This window comes from Eptatretus burgeri, chromosome 1, assembly GCF_056783735.1.
Source record: "Eptatretus burgeri isolate ZD-2024b chromosome 1, Ebu_testis_v1, whole genome shotgun sequence".
Taxonomy (NCBI): domain Eukaryota; kingdom Metazoa; phylum Chordata; class Myxini; order Myxiniformes; family Myxinidae; genus Eptatretus; species Eptatretus burgeri.
Window position 1 is genome coordinate 148,598,519 of NC_140961.1, and position 14,418 is coordinate 148,612,936.

Genomic DNA, 14,418 nt, shown 5'->3' on the forward strand with positions numbered 1-14,418 from the left:
GTATGCTGTGTGCAGGAAGGGTGTCGGAGTGAACTCCATTCACTGCACAATGTGTGCTGAATGGGTTCATCGAAAATGTAGTGGGGTGAGAGGGTCATTAACCAGTGTGGCAGCGACATTCAAGTGTAAGGTGTGCATGGAGGGAGCTGCAGATGAAGGAATTGTTGAGTTGGATCTTGGAGATGGTGTGAAGCTGGAAGGTGTGAAAACATTTTGCTATCTCGGAGACATGCTGAATGGAGAAGGTGGATCAGACTCTTCGACGGTTGCTGGAGTGAGATGTGCATGGAAGAAGTTTTGGGAACTGAGTGGCGTGCTGACGAAGAGGGGAGTGTCGTTGAAGCTGAAGGGAAAGGTGTATGCCACATGTGTGAGGAGTACGATGATTTATGGGAGTGAGACATGGGTACTGAACATGGAGCAGCGACAAAGGCTGGAAAGGGTGGAAATGTGAATGGTTCAGTGGATGTGTGGAGTATCGTTGAGAGAGAGGAAGACAAATGATGACCTGCGGAAGATGATGGGAATAGACTCTGTGATGGATGTTGTGAAGAGAAACAGGTTGAGATGGTTGGGTCATGTGTTGAGGAAGGATGAAAGTGACTGGGTGAGAGGGGTGTTGGAAATGAGTGTAGTCGGAAGTAGAGGACGGGGAAGACCGAGAAAATCTTGGCTAAATGTGGTGGAAGAAGAAATGTGGGCAAGGGGATTAAGAAGGGGAGATGCAGAAAACAGGGTAAAGTGGAGAATATTGTCATGGGGCCCGCAAGGCTAACTCCTGCTTTTGTGGAGAAAATGGCCTTTACATGCTTGTGTGTGTGTGTGTGTGTGTGTGTGTGTGTGTGTGTGTGTGTGTGTGTGTGTGTGTGTGTTTGTGTGTGTGTGTGTGTGTGTGTGTGTGTGTGTGTGTGTGCGTGTGTGTGTGTGTGTGTGTGTGTGTGTGTGTGTGTGTGTGTGTGTGTGTGTGTGTGTGTGTGTGATAAGTGTGGAACAACTTGTACTTGTTAAGTGTAGAAAGTATGTCAAACAAAGTGCTTCATGACATCCACGATGAGGCCAACTTCTTCATAATGTGAAGAACTCGCCAGGAAACCTGCCACCCTCACCTTTTTAGTGACAATCCTGCTATCTTCATGAAGTCCGTCCTTCTCAAGATGAAGGATCTCAACTCGAACCTCTTGTTGTTGTTTCATATGCAGCCTGTGGCTGCTGGTTGCATCATTTTTGGAAGCACAGCTGTGCCACTGCAGCATTTTCCCTACCACCAGTAATCTGGTACTCATTTTGCCAACCTCGGAAGGATGACAGGCAGAGTCAACCCGCTTGGTGTTATTTCAATGACACGACATGGGCTCGAACTCAAGAACCTAAAATCTCAAGCCACATAAACCTTACCTGTTTAGGCAATACAAGGCTTAACTCTAAATTATTTAGTTTTTTTTATGGGAATCAAAACCCGGAAACTTATCCGGCTCATTGGTCCTCCTGCAACGAACACAACATGCTGCAAACAAGAACCTCACAAAAAAATTGTGACTATGCTGGACAAGCTACCAATATCAGGCTGAAACATCGGTCTTCAGCAAAGGATTTGTCCCAATGTCAAAAAGGAACATTAATTTACTATCAAAGACAGAAAATGTCTCTGCTGGGATCAACTCAAGGCTTTTTTTCACAACAAGCAGGTAAATCCTGTGCAAACTCCAAAATATGAATATGAATTGCTCAGCATTCAGAAAACCAATTATTGGAACCCTTTTCGAACCAAAGATCTGCAAGGACAACAACTAAGGTCGCCCTATCATCAGGACTTGTCCAGTAGTTGCCCCACCAACTGATCTCCAGTTATCTTGATAAGATCTCTAATCTTATCAGATCTCCATCCTCCTTCTCGATCGACATCAGCCACACACTCCTAAACATTGAACAGTTAAGTTTTCCCTCTGATAACAAACTTATAATCACTAGAGATGAGAGACATCAAACCCCAATACACAATAATCCAAAAATTATGAGTCTCATGCTCTTGAAAACTTTTTCGACCTTTTCTGTCGATTTTGTTGCTCTGTCTGCCTGTCTGTCTGTTTGTCTGTTTGGCTGTCTGTCCATCTGTTTGTCGCCTGCAGGTCACAATTTTAAACCGATATTCATGAAATTTAACATGTCGAGTTTGACAAAAGGGAGAAGCCTATTGTTTTTGAGGTCAAAAGGTAAACATAGGCCAAAATTAAACAACTAAGGTGGGATTTCTAAAATCTTCAATTTTCATCCAATTGACTTGAAATTTGAAGCGGATTTATATTTCAGTTTGCTGAATTCAACAATCACTTGTTTTTGAGGTCAACCGAGTCCAAAATGACAACAAATGCTGAATTTCTAAATTTTTGCAATTTTCTTCTGATTGACTTGAAATTTGAAGAGGCGTTACCTCTTAGGTCACTGAATTCAACCACCAATTATTTTTTCGGTCATTTTCTTTTTTCTAGATTTTGCAATTATCGTGCTCTGCATGACGTCTTCTTCTTGTTATTATGTCTGTCTGTTTGGCTGTCTGTTTATAGCCTACATGTCAAAATTCAAAACCAATAATCATGAATCTTTACCCAGTTGTAGAGGTAGTCTCAACTGAGAAGCCTATTGATTTTGAGGTCAAATGTCAAAGGTCATCTTGAGGTCAAATTTCTGAAGTCGCCATTTTTCAATGGATTGACTTGAAATTTGAACCTGATTTGCATGTTGTGTCACTGAATTGGAAAATCAACTATTTTAGATGTCATAAGGTCAAAGTTCAACTCAAGGTCAAACTTCTAAAATTATCATTTTATATCTGAAAAATCATCAATTTTCATCTGATTGAATTGAAAATTAAACAGAAATTACATAGTGCATCACTAAATTTGGAAACCAGATATTTTTGAGGTCAAAATGTCAAAGGTTAACTCAAGGTCAAACTTCTAAAATCATCAATTTCAATCTGAAAAATATTCAATTTTCATCCGATTGACCCGAACTTTGAAATTGTTAATTTTAATCTTAATGAAATGGATAATTTGATGTTTCCATGGCAACCCTTTGAGAGGGAGTGGGGGGTGGAATTTGCAAGTATCATGCTCTACACGTATTCTTTTTCTTGTGATTTTACTATATTTAGTTTTAGGTATCTTTCTGCGCCTACATTTTCTCTTCTCACTTTCCTTTACTTTTTCTCCTCTCTCCTGTTGCCTACAGGTTCTTCCCCCAAACTTTCTTCTCCATTTCTCCCTCTTTTCTTGTCTATGTCAGCATTTATTTTGATTAATCTTTTTAATCTTTAATTCTTATGTTTTTTTATAATATATTACCGATTTTATTACTTTTTCTAAAAATTTTCAAAGTTGCTTAATTTTTTTTTATCTAATCTTCTGTCACTTCTTGAATTATCCCGATTATTTTCATTTTTCTCTTCGTCACAGTCCCCTTGACTTTTACCCCACAAACTCTGTCAAAATCAGTCATTCTCACGCCATGTGCCACCTGACCTCATTCTTATCCACCCACCTCTGACTCCCTCCCTCCATATATAAATCCTTGCCCCTTATCCCTTCTCTCTCATTTGCTGTGAGGAAAGCAGAATGCCCGAAAATTCAGCTTCTCTTGACTTGCCTCAATGGCTAACATGCTCCTGATTTCATCCATCATTTTCTGTGTCTGCCAAACGCATCCACACTCACCTTCACCAGTAAGACTATTAGCCTGGTGTTGGCTCAGTGGTTAGGTTGGCGGCTTGGGATCCTAGGGTACTGAGTTTAAGCCCCGTCGGCCGCTGAATTAATGCACCAGGGGGTTGACTCAGCCTGTCATCGTTCCGAGGTCAGCGAAATGAGAACCAGCTCCAGTGTGTGTACTGGTAGAGGGGCACTGCATCAGGGACACAGTTGCGCTTCAATAAATGATAGGGACCCCGGCAGCTAAGTTGCCGTACGACCACCACCACCAGTAAGACTAGTACTTCATTCACACTAAACACCATTCAAATGTAGTTGAGGGAGGATTTAATCATAGAGCGAATTTGAATGCTTTGAAATGGATTTTACGAATTATAATTACCTTTGACATTTGTTGGACTATAGTGAGTATCATACTCAGTGAATTTTAAATGTTCATAAAGTGTGAAATTCGCATTTCTTCTGTCATGAATGAAACGGATATAATAAAAGACAGAGTCGGGAAGTTTCATTTTATTTAAATTTTGTGATTGTCATATTCATTACGATTCATCACCTTTGTTTTTTTCATGACATTGTTAGGCACCAGTATTTTCATTTAATTGTGCTTTCCGTGAAGGTTGTTTTGGATGTTCAATTTCCTGTCGGGTCTCCACGATACCAAAGGCAGTTGCAGTTGCCTCTGATATGACAACAACATTCGATAACAGACTCAGATTGGAGCTTCAGTGGCCTCAGCAACAATAACATGAGATGAAAGAGACACTGACATTTTGAAGAAGATATACAAAACAACAGTTTGCATCAAGCAGAGAGAGGAAAAATAAAAGAGAAGGAATGGAAGAGACAAAGGGGAGAAAGGCACATTTACACGAGATGTTGCGTTTAGTCTCATGTGGAAGGCAATTCATTTTAAAACAGACTAACCCAGTGAAGGAACAATCGTGGGTCTTCTACCGGCGAACATTGGTAGGGTTCCGCAACACCCCCCCCCCCATTCAGGGGCCATGACAAACCAACTTCACCACACTAGACATTGGTTGATGGAGATTCAGCATCACTTCTTATACCATACCCGGTGAGGTATCATTTGTTGAATTCCTTCTAATCGTCGAATGTCAAACATTATCAGACATTGCTGCTGCAGTTGTCTCAGAGATGACTTTAAAGCTCATACATCCTCGCTGATGCATTGTTGAGGGGGAAGCCTGTCAGTTCTTCCAATCTCTGTTCTTCTTCAATCACACATTGTCCTTCAAAGCTTAGAGAACGTGTCTTCACCGTCTCTCACACAACTTGTCCTGGAGACTCTGGTTCTACTCCATACTGTGGTGATACAAGGTTTTCACTTTCTGAGGACTTTTGAAATGTGACTGGCCTGTCGGCTTCATCCTGTGCACACCCTTGGGACTTCATACTTTAGAACGTGCTCATTGCCGACCCTTTACTCATTTGTAATATGCTGGAGTTTATTTTGCAAACTGTTTGCTTGAGATGAATTGCCACCTTGTGAGTCGTGATTAAACTTATAGCTGCATTATTGCATGTGACGTTTGTACTTATTTAGTTTGGGGATTCTTCGGAAAATAATTCAGTGTTACGTTTAATTTGTATTACAGTATTGTGATTAAGGTAGACAGTTTAGATTAATAAACATTCCTCAAAAAAGTTATCCATCCGTCTCATGTCTTATGTATGTTTTACCCAAAAAACAACACAAAGGGCACAATGATGTCTATTTATTTTCTGCCCTGACTCCCTCCATGTTTCCGGTGCACTCGCTGCGGTCCTTCGAGGTGGACATGTAAGAACATGCATGCTTTCTATTTCATATGCTCAAAATCCTTACAAGCCTGGATTCAATAGGATAATGATCCGAGAAAGATTGTTTTGTGATTTTAACTGAACTTTAATGAGAAACTTTCTATATCTAAAAAATCTTTGTACATTTAGTTATTGCACCATCCAAGTAAAAACTTTACATTTTCTAGGCATACCAAGAATTGACATTAAGGAATCGATGATAGTGTTCAATATATATATATATATATATATATATATATATATATATATATATATATATATATATATATATATATATATATATATATATATATATTTTTTTTTATACCTTGTCGAGGGTCCAATGAGAGTTAACACACAACGCACAGCAAGGGGGGCAAGAGACAAGAGGGGCTGGAGTGGGAAGGACAAAACAGTGGAGAACAGAGACATTAGGAGATCTGTGGAAGGGGGAGGGTGGGGCAGAAAACATGGGGAATACAAGATGGACATGACAGGGACTTTAAGGAAGGAAGGCAGGGAATTTGAAAGTGGTGGGCTTTGCGTGGACTAACAGGGGTAGAAAAGATCAAGCATTTGGATGGGGGATGATAAGAGGTGGTGGTAAACAGCTGTCTTGAAGGCCTGGAGGGAAGAATGGGATTGAATAGAGTGAGGGAGTTAATTCCAATGGCGGAAAAAATTGAGGAATGAAAGAGTGAGGGTGTGGAGTGATTCGTGATTTTGGTAGTTTTACCAGAAGGGGGTTGTTGGCAGACCTTGAGTGCCCTGCAAAAATATGGTGAGGACAAATTGCAGACACAGCAGTTGGGCGAGATCGAAGAGGAGATGGCAGAAGACAGAAAGACCACCGACCTGCCTGCAGTGAGAGAGTGAGAGGACCAAAGGCTCAGCTTCATCACAGGAGATGCCAATGATCCAAAATGCCTTGGTTTCCACAGCTTGAAGCCGAGAAAGGTGGGAGGCAGGAGCACGAGCCCAGACCGGCGAGCAGTACTCCATCAGGCTGCGGCCAAAAGGTTTCTAAGTGGTTAGGAGCTCAGGTTGGCCAAGGAAGGACTTTACGCAATGAGGATTCAAAGTCGGCAACTTATTTTGGATGCCAGGTTTGAAATGTGGCTTTCCCAGGAAATATCATGGCAGATCGTGAGACCCAGAAGCTTGAAAGAAAGGACTTCTTCCAGAAGATTGTTGAGAAAGTGGCTGACGGGGTTTTCTAAATGTTTTTTTCCGAGAGACATCGTCAGACTTTGAGATTTGTCCACATTGAAAGACATGTTCTATGTGTTGGACCAGTTTGTGATTTTATCTGCAATGAGCGAAGAAGCTGCTGTATGACATTCTGAGGGATGACAGATGGTACGGCAGAGGGAGGATTCATCAGCAAAGAGATAAAGAGGATTTTCCAGAGAGGCGGAGAGATCATTGATGAAAACAAGAAAAAGAACTGGACCCAGAATGCTATATTGAGGAACTCCAGCCTGAACAGGAAGAGGGAATAAAAGAACTCAATTGAGAGCCACACGTTGACTGCGACAGGAGAGGAAGTCTGTAAGCCATGAGTGGAGATGGCCCTGGATACCATAGGAAGAGAGTTTGGTGAGCGGGGCAGGCTGCTAGACCGTGTCAAAAGCACGCAATATGTCTAGGGATATGGCTCTGATTTCATGTCCGGTATTGAGGACCTCCATCAATTGTTGGGAGAGCAGAAGCAGCATATCAAGGGTAGAGTGACCTGGTCTGAAACCAAATTGATGACCGGAAATCAGGCCATTGGAGAAGAGGAGGATTTGATGTCTGAAGCGATGATGGATTCCATAACCTTGCTGATTATTGGGAGAAGTCTATTTGGTCTGTAATTTCAGGGATCTGTTTTTACACCTACTTGTTCAAGGCAGTAATGTTTGCTGATTTTCAAGCAGATGGCAGAAGACCTTGAGCAATTGAGAGGGTGAATAGAATAGAGAGAGGGCGAGCAAGAGAAGAGGAGCAGGTTTTTAGTGTTAGTGGGCTGATGCCTTCTGGACCGGTTGCAGAATCTGAGTCGAGGTTTGACTGCAAGCTGTCCACCTTGTCAGGAGAAAAGTGCACATAGTCCAGGGACAGTTGGATGCGACTGGGTAAGGTGGGAAAAGAAAACGATGGGTTTTGGAAAAAATATTTCGATGCAAATACCGAGTTTAGGCATTCAGCCTTTTCCTGTGCGGTATCAGCAGTGCGGCCATTTAAGGTATGGCAGGGGATGGAGCGGGAGCCTACACCAGAAACAGATTTGATTAAATGCCACCAGAATTTGGAGGAGGGAGAGAGGTTTGAAAGTTCAGACTTGAGCTTAGAAAGATGTTGTTTTCTGGCTCTCCTAAGGGTAAATACACACTTGCTCCGAGCTTTATGGAAGGATCTGAGATGACGCTCAGTTGGGTTTGCTTTCCATGAGGCAAAGGCAAGTTGGTTCAGCACAACTGCCTCACCACAAGCTTCAATGAACCATGGGCGGGAGGAAGGGTCAGACAACTAAAGGCGAGAGGGGATAAATTTGTGCATGAGGGAGGGCAAGTTTCTTTGGAAGAATTCCCAGAATGAGTTGATGTTGGAGAAAGTAGCGATAGGAGACCAGTCTATCAGTTTTATGGCTGCTTGGAGACCCTGCCATTCGGCTTGAGTGAAATGCCATACTGGTCGGTGGTAAGCTGGTTCTATGATAACCACTAGAGAGATGTCCACTTTGACAAGGACATGGTCAGAAGAACCAATTGGAGTGGAGGAAGAACAGCAGATATTTTCAGGGAAATTTATCAAAATCAGATCTAGAAGAGAAAGAGTATCATTGGTTGAGATCCGGTTCGGGAAATTGATTGATTGAGTCAGTCCCAATGAGTCGCAGAAACTTTTTGCTGAAGTGCCATGAGAGGTGAGAGAGGTACCCACACCTCGCCAACTGACATGATGACAATTGAAGTCACCACATATGAGGAAGAGAGTTTGGATGAGAAGATAGAAGTTGGTCCATGTTTTCGGATAGTGAGGTCAAGATGGAGTCATCACTGTTTGGTGGATGATACAGTACACATATAAACATGAGGTGCGAGTGGAGTGGAAGCCTTAGCCAGAGCTATTACTGGAGGTGTGGGGGAGTGAGGGCAATGCATAGAGAGTGAGGAATGGAGTCTTTGATGAAGAGAGCAACTATTCCACCAGGATGAGGCTCAGGTCTGTCATACCGGAGGAGGGAGTAACCAGGAAGAGATAATTGGGAGTCAGAGACATCTTGAGGGAGGAAAGTTTCTGTTAGGCAGATTATGTCTGGTTTGTCAACGTGTATGGAGAGATCTGAAAGGTTTGAGTGAAGGCCCCGGATATTTGAGGTCTACACTGTTAATGAAGATGGAGGGGAGGAGGCTTTGGGTGCAGGGGGTGGGAGGGAGGGGGGATACGACAAGGGAGGAGGGAGGGAGGTAAGGATGGTTGTTGAGAGAGTGTGGGAGATTGCAGAATAGCTCGGGGAGGGGTCTGGATGAGGGGAGAAAAGGTTCTGTGGTGCTGGGGGAGAGGGGAACAAGAGATGGGGCAGAAGTCAGTTGAGGATTTGAGGAGGTGGAGTGATGAGATGGAGGTGAGACAGCCGGGGAAGGAGGCAGCTTTGTGGATGAGAGGAGAGGAAACTTTGAGAAGGGCGAGTTAGGGGGCTGAATGGTGGGAGAAGGGTGAGTGGGGAGAGTTCAAAGAGAAAGGTGAGGATGGAGTTTTTGAGAGAGGTGGGAAGGAGGCTTCGAGGGCGAAGAGTGTGATGGTTGCTTTGAGAGGGAGGGGTCAGAGGGTTGAGTTGGTACTGAAGTTGGAAAAAAGGAATTGTTGATGGAAAGTGAACATTCATAGCGAACTGGGGTTTTTTTTTTTAAGTTTTAGGTGTGAAATGTGATTTAATACAATTCTTGAGGGATGCAATAAAGGCGAATTAAGAGAATGGAGAGAAGAAATGCTGTAACAGTTGGATTTTTTAAGTCAAGGTATGAAGGAAATGTCGAATTGAGAGCAGTCTGTTGAAATAGTACAAGAGTAGTCCATTATGATAGAGTAAAGAATACCACACATGTGAAAGAGGAAAATGAAGCATAATATGATATTGTTTTTCAAATTATTATTATTTTATTATTATTGTTGTTATTGTTATTGTTTGAGAGAGTTTTCATCAGATCAGGTGATGGAAGTGTTGTAGAAAAAATCGTGAGCTGAATGGTGAATTTGGATCGGTTAATGCAGGGGGTGGAAACAGATCACGTGGTTATGGAAGAAGCACCTGGCTATGGGAGGTGTATCGTCAAAAGTGAAGTTACTGTATTTATTTTAAATAAAGATTGCGTAACAATCGGAAAAGTGAAGTTTGAAGTAAAATCGTGGAAGTGGATGGTGAGTTTTGGACTGGAAACGCAGTGAAGCTTTTGGGTCGATGAAAAGTATCATGAAGAGTCGATGGACACGTGGTTAACAGGAGGTGTGTAGATCGAATGGTTACAAGGGAGATTATTGATTTTTGATGTATTTTCGAAAAATAGGTAAGATTTGGGAATGGAAGGTTGTAGGAAGAAATCGTGAAGGTAATGGCGAGAGAGGGCCAGCACAGTAGAATAAAGATGGTGTGCCGTCAGGAGGAAGAAGAAGGAGAAAAAGAAGAAGAATAAGAATCGGAATAGGAATAAGAAGAAGGATTAGGACTCGTGGGTGTGCAGGGAGAAAGTTAGTTTATTTTTTTTGGATTTTTTTTGGGGGGGGGGCATTTAAAACAACAAACAGCGTGTTTAGATTGGGAGGGATGGTGGACGTTGGGAAAGTGTGAAAGATAGAAATTGAAGGTAATGGGGAGAAAATACAAATAAATACGATCATACACCGAGTGGATGGATGGGTAGACCTCGAGCACCCGGTAAGACAAGGTCGACGAAAACTCACAAAATAGCACGATTTTTGAAACAAACCCGAACTAGGAACACACAGTAACATGTAGGTGAGAAAATATACAGTTAAAATGGGGCAGATAACGAACGGAAAACTTAACTATTAGAAAGTCGGCAGCGAGCCCTGAGAGAGAACTGCCTATGTTCCAAACCCAGAAATGGAATTCCGTTTTGTTTTTCAAATCAATTTTTTTCCTTCCTCTGTACAGATTAGTGGTGCAGCAGGATGCAAGTGTTTAAGTAACAAGCAGACATTCCCTTCATTCATGAGAACTATACCCAGTGATTTGCACCACGCAGAGGCCATCGCCCGCTTGGTGCTCCATTTTAAATGGGTATTTGTTGGTGGTTTCGCAGTGGACGATGATTTTGGTCGAACTGGTTTAAATCAGGTTTTTAATGAGGTTGAAAGCCAAGGAGTTTGCATTGCTTTCAAAGAGTTGTTGCCAACAGTGAAAAGTCAAGAAACATTTCAACGACTTGGTGGGTCCTTCTGCTTTCATTATTTGTTTTATTTATGTTGTTTAAAATTATTTGAGTTTAAAAAAAAATTATATTTCATTATGGAGATGTGGAAGATGTAGTCTGAGATTGCTGGAATCTGTTCTATGAATGAGGGTTGATACATTTTCTAGTTATTGCTTAATAGGTGTTTTACATGGTTTTGATGGCATTGACCTTGACCTTTGACTAATTTTGCCTAGATTGTATTCACATATACTCCACATACATACACACAAATAAGCTGTGTAAGTTTCAATCTGATATCATGAAAAATTCTTGAGATTTGCACAAAAAATGCCATTTGATTAGAACAGAGGTGAAATTGTTGTCAAGGACATCGTTTTATATTTGCCACTTGGGACCTTTCTATGCCACATGGGACTTTTTCTATGCCACGAGGGACTTTTGGCAATGCCACCAACTGTGATAAGCATCACCTGAAAAAGAAGAAAGATAAAGTGAATGTATTTTTTTTTTGTGTCCTCTTAGCTTGGTACTGAGGCAGTTAACCAATCGGAGGCCTTTTGATTATGGCTGGTGACCCTCAAGTGTTGCTGCAAAGGCCCTCATACAGAAGGTCTGTTTGAGTCTTGGGGGTCTAATGGGGTCTATGGGGTCTACAGCTGGGGTTCTTAACGAGGGGGAAATATCCCCCAAGGGGGAAATATCGGGAGGGCATGGGAGAAATGACAGCTTTTGAAAATGTTTTTCTGTTCTCAATTGATGCCACAAAATAGTTCCCCAAGTCACATTGTATTTTCTTGCGTAATGCGATGCACATTTTGTCTCATGCCAACAGCCATTTGCAATTTACATTTCCTCGTTGGTCCATGCACATTGAACCGACTGCAGCTAGTCAGTGTATCCTGTGTGCCAGTATTAAATGTGTCATGTTACTGTCGACCTGGGGTGTGTTCTGTTGGCAAGCACCTTGCTCTAACTTGCCAAGCAGATTGCTTGAGTCAAAGCACTCAAGCAAGCACTCCAATGGGACAGAGTGCTCGTCACCACTTAACAACATGGTGCTCTCCATGTAAACGATGCGTTCTTGGTCCTCCAGCAAATGCTGCCCGGGAAGTTTGACTCGATCCTCTTGTAACAACTTCCCCAAATAAATTTATTGTGTGAGCAATGGCTACAGAGTATGAGGAAGAGGGAAGCAAAGATAAAGAAATGGGGAGTCAGAATGAGGACCCTCCTGCCAAGCTTATCTATGGACCCCACTACTGCATTTTCAGAAAATATTTTGCATGTTTGTATATCTTGAACAATTAGGATGAAAAGCAGAGTAAAAACTAAAGTATGAAATGGACATTTCAATAATATTATGAACATACATAACAGGGGTATGCCTCTCAGCATTTCATTGGTTGTAGTAGAGTTTTGAATCCAACTACAGTGGCCATTTTTGCTAACATCATGAAGCACCTCTTTTAATCGCTTTCCCTATTTGCTGTAGAGTGAGGTGATCGGTTCCCAAAGCAGTTGATTCAGAACGACTGGCTTAGAAAGCGATAGGAAGTTGCTTGCTCATGCAATACACCCCTGTATTATGATGTTCGTATATTTAAGTCCTGAGATTTGTCTTAGTAATTTGTGTTTTATGGTTTTTGAACGTAATGATCTGAGTAAGATTTATTATATATCTTTTTGTTTTCCACAAGCATCAAACACAAACATTACATCCTGACAAAGAAGAGGAAGTATCACGATGACTACCTCAATTGCCGCTTTTCATTTGTAAAAAGGAATGGAAATTATATCCCAAAATGTGTTTTCTTTGAAAGTGGTGTCAAATGCTTGGATGAAGCCCCAACAGCTCTTGGACACTTCTCCAATGTTCATCTGGAGGACAGCAAGAAAAATCGTGCATTCTTAGAGTTAAAAGCTACTGCTCTGAATTGGGCGAAGCTGAATTCCAGTTGTACATTCCGCAAGGAACAAGGCTAATCATTCATGCATCTGACGTAGTTTTGATCAATGATCTCTCCGACTCTCTAGAATATCCTATTTATCTCTTTGCTGATGACTCCAATATCTGCCGTACTGTCTGCCATCCCTCCGAACGGCAAGCAGCAGCCTCTTCACTCTCTGCAGATCTGGAAAAAAATCACAAGCTGGTCCAACACGTGAAACATGTCTGTCAATCCTAAAAAATCTCACTCTCACGATGTCTCTCCGAAAGGAATGTCTGGAACCCCCCCTCCCCCTTATACTTTCTCGAAAATCTTTTTGGAGAAGTCCTTTATTTCAAGATTTTGGGTCTCATGATGTGCCATGATATTTCCTGCGAAAACCACCTTTGCAAGCTGGCTTCCAAATTCAGTCACTGAATGAGCATCCTTCACCGTGCAAAGTCCTTCCTTGGCACAGCTGAGCTCCTGACCACATACAAAGCTTTCATCTACAGCCTCATTGTGTACTGCTCTCCGCTCTGTGCTGGTGCTCCCGCCTCACAACTAAAATTTCCGCCAGTCTCCCAGTTCATCAATGTAACAGTTTTTCAAACTAAAATGGCCACCAGTCTACCATTCAGCCATCATTGATCAAATCACAAAATAAAGTTAAGTGCAAGTAAAGGCTGTTGTGTACTCCCCTTTTGCCAAGCTTGAACACAATCAGACTATACATGTTGGGGAAATGGTTGGGGGCATGTTTAACTTACAAAATGGACGCCAGTCAGCCATCTTGGAACTGATCTCCAAAAAAAAATAATGTATATGTATAACCATCATGAGTTGTCTTTGTGCAAAGTATGAATGAAATGGGTCGATACATGTCCGGAATGAGGTTGCGGACGCACGTACATACGCACGCGCGCACACAAAAATCGAGACCAAATCCATAACCTCTCGTTTATTCCAACAGTGGCCAATAATCTCACATCAGTTTAAGTCCCCTGTTGGACCTAGTCTGAAATGTGGGCTTATGGATTTGGTCTGGATTTTTGTGTGCGCGTGTGCATACGTACGTGCTTCCCCAACCACATCTCAGACATGTATGGACTGTTTTTATTCGTACTTGGCAGAAAGACAACACATGATGGTAAACATGTGCATGTAATTTTTTTTTTCGACGACAGTTCCAAGATTTCTGACTGTCAGCCATTTTAGTTGTAAAAAAATCTGGTGCCGAACATGTCCTGAACCATATCACGGGTATGCATTTAATGATGTTGTTCAACCTGGGACAAAGACAACAAATCTAAGCTTACTTACGCTTTTTTTTTTTTGAGACCAGATCCAAGATGGCCGACTGATGGCTATTTTAGCTGCAAAAACACTGATGTTTATTTTTTGGGTGGATACACTATTTAGGCTCATATGAGAGCTAACACACAGAATGTACAACAAGGGGAGCAGGAGACAAGATGGGCAGTAGAGGGAAGGAAAAAAAAGTGGGAAACAGAGAATTGAGGAGATCTGTGGAAGGGAGAGGGATGGGGTAAGTGCACA

General features: G+C 42.0%; 1 protein-coding gene across 1 annotated transcript in view; it reads left to right on the plus strand.

Annotated features, from left to right (window-relative positions):
- Positions 1-14,418, plus strand: part of LOC147035721 (extracellular calcium-sensing receptor-like) — a 47,598-nt gene that overhangs the window by 18,526 nt on the left and 14,654 nt on the right. The window contains exon 3 of the mRNA XM_085869230.1: positions 10,669-10,942. Coding sequence (XP_085725356.1) covers positions 10,669-10,942 — 274 coding nt within the window. The remainder of the gene's footprint in view (positions 1-10,668; positions 10,943-14,418) is intronic.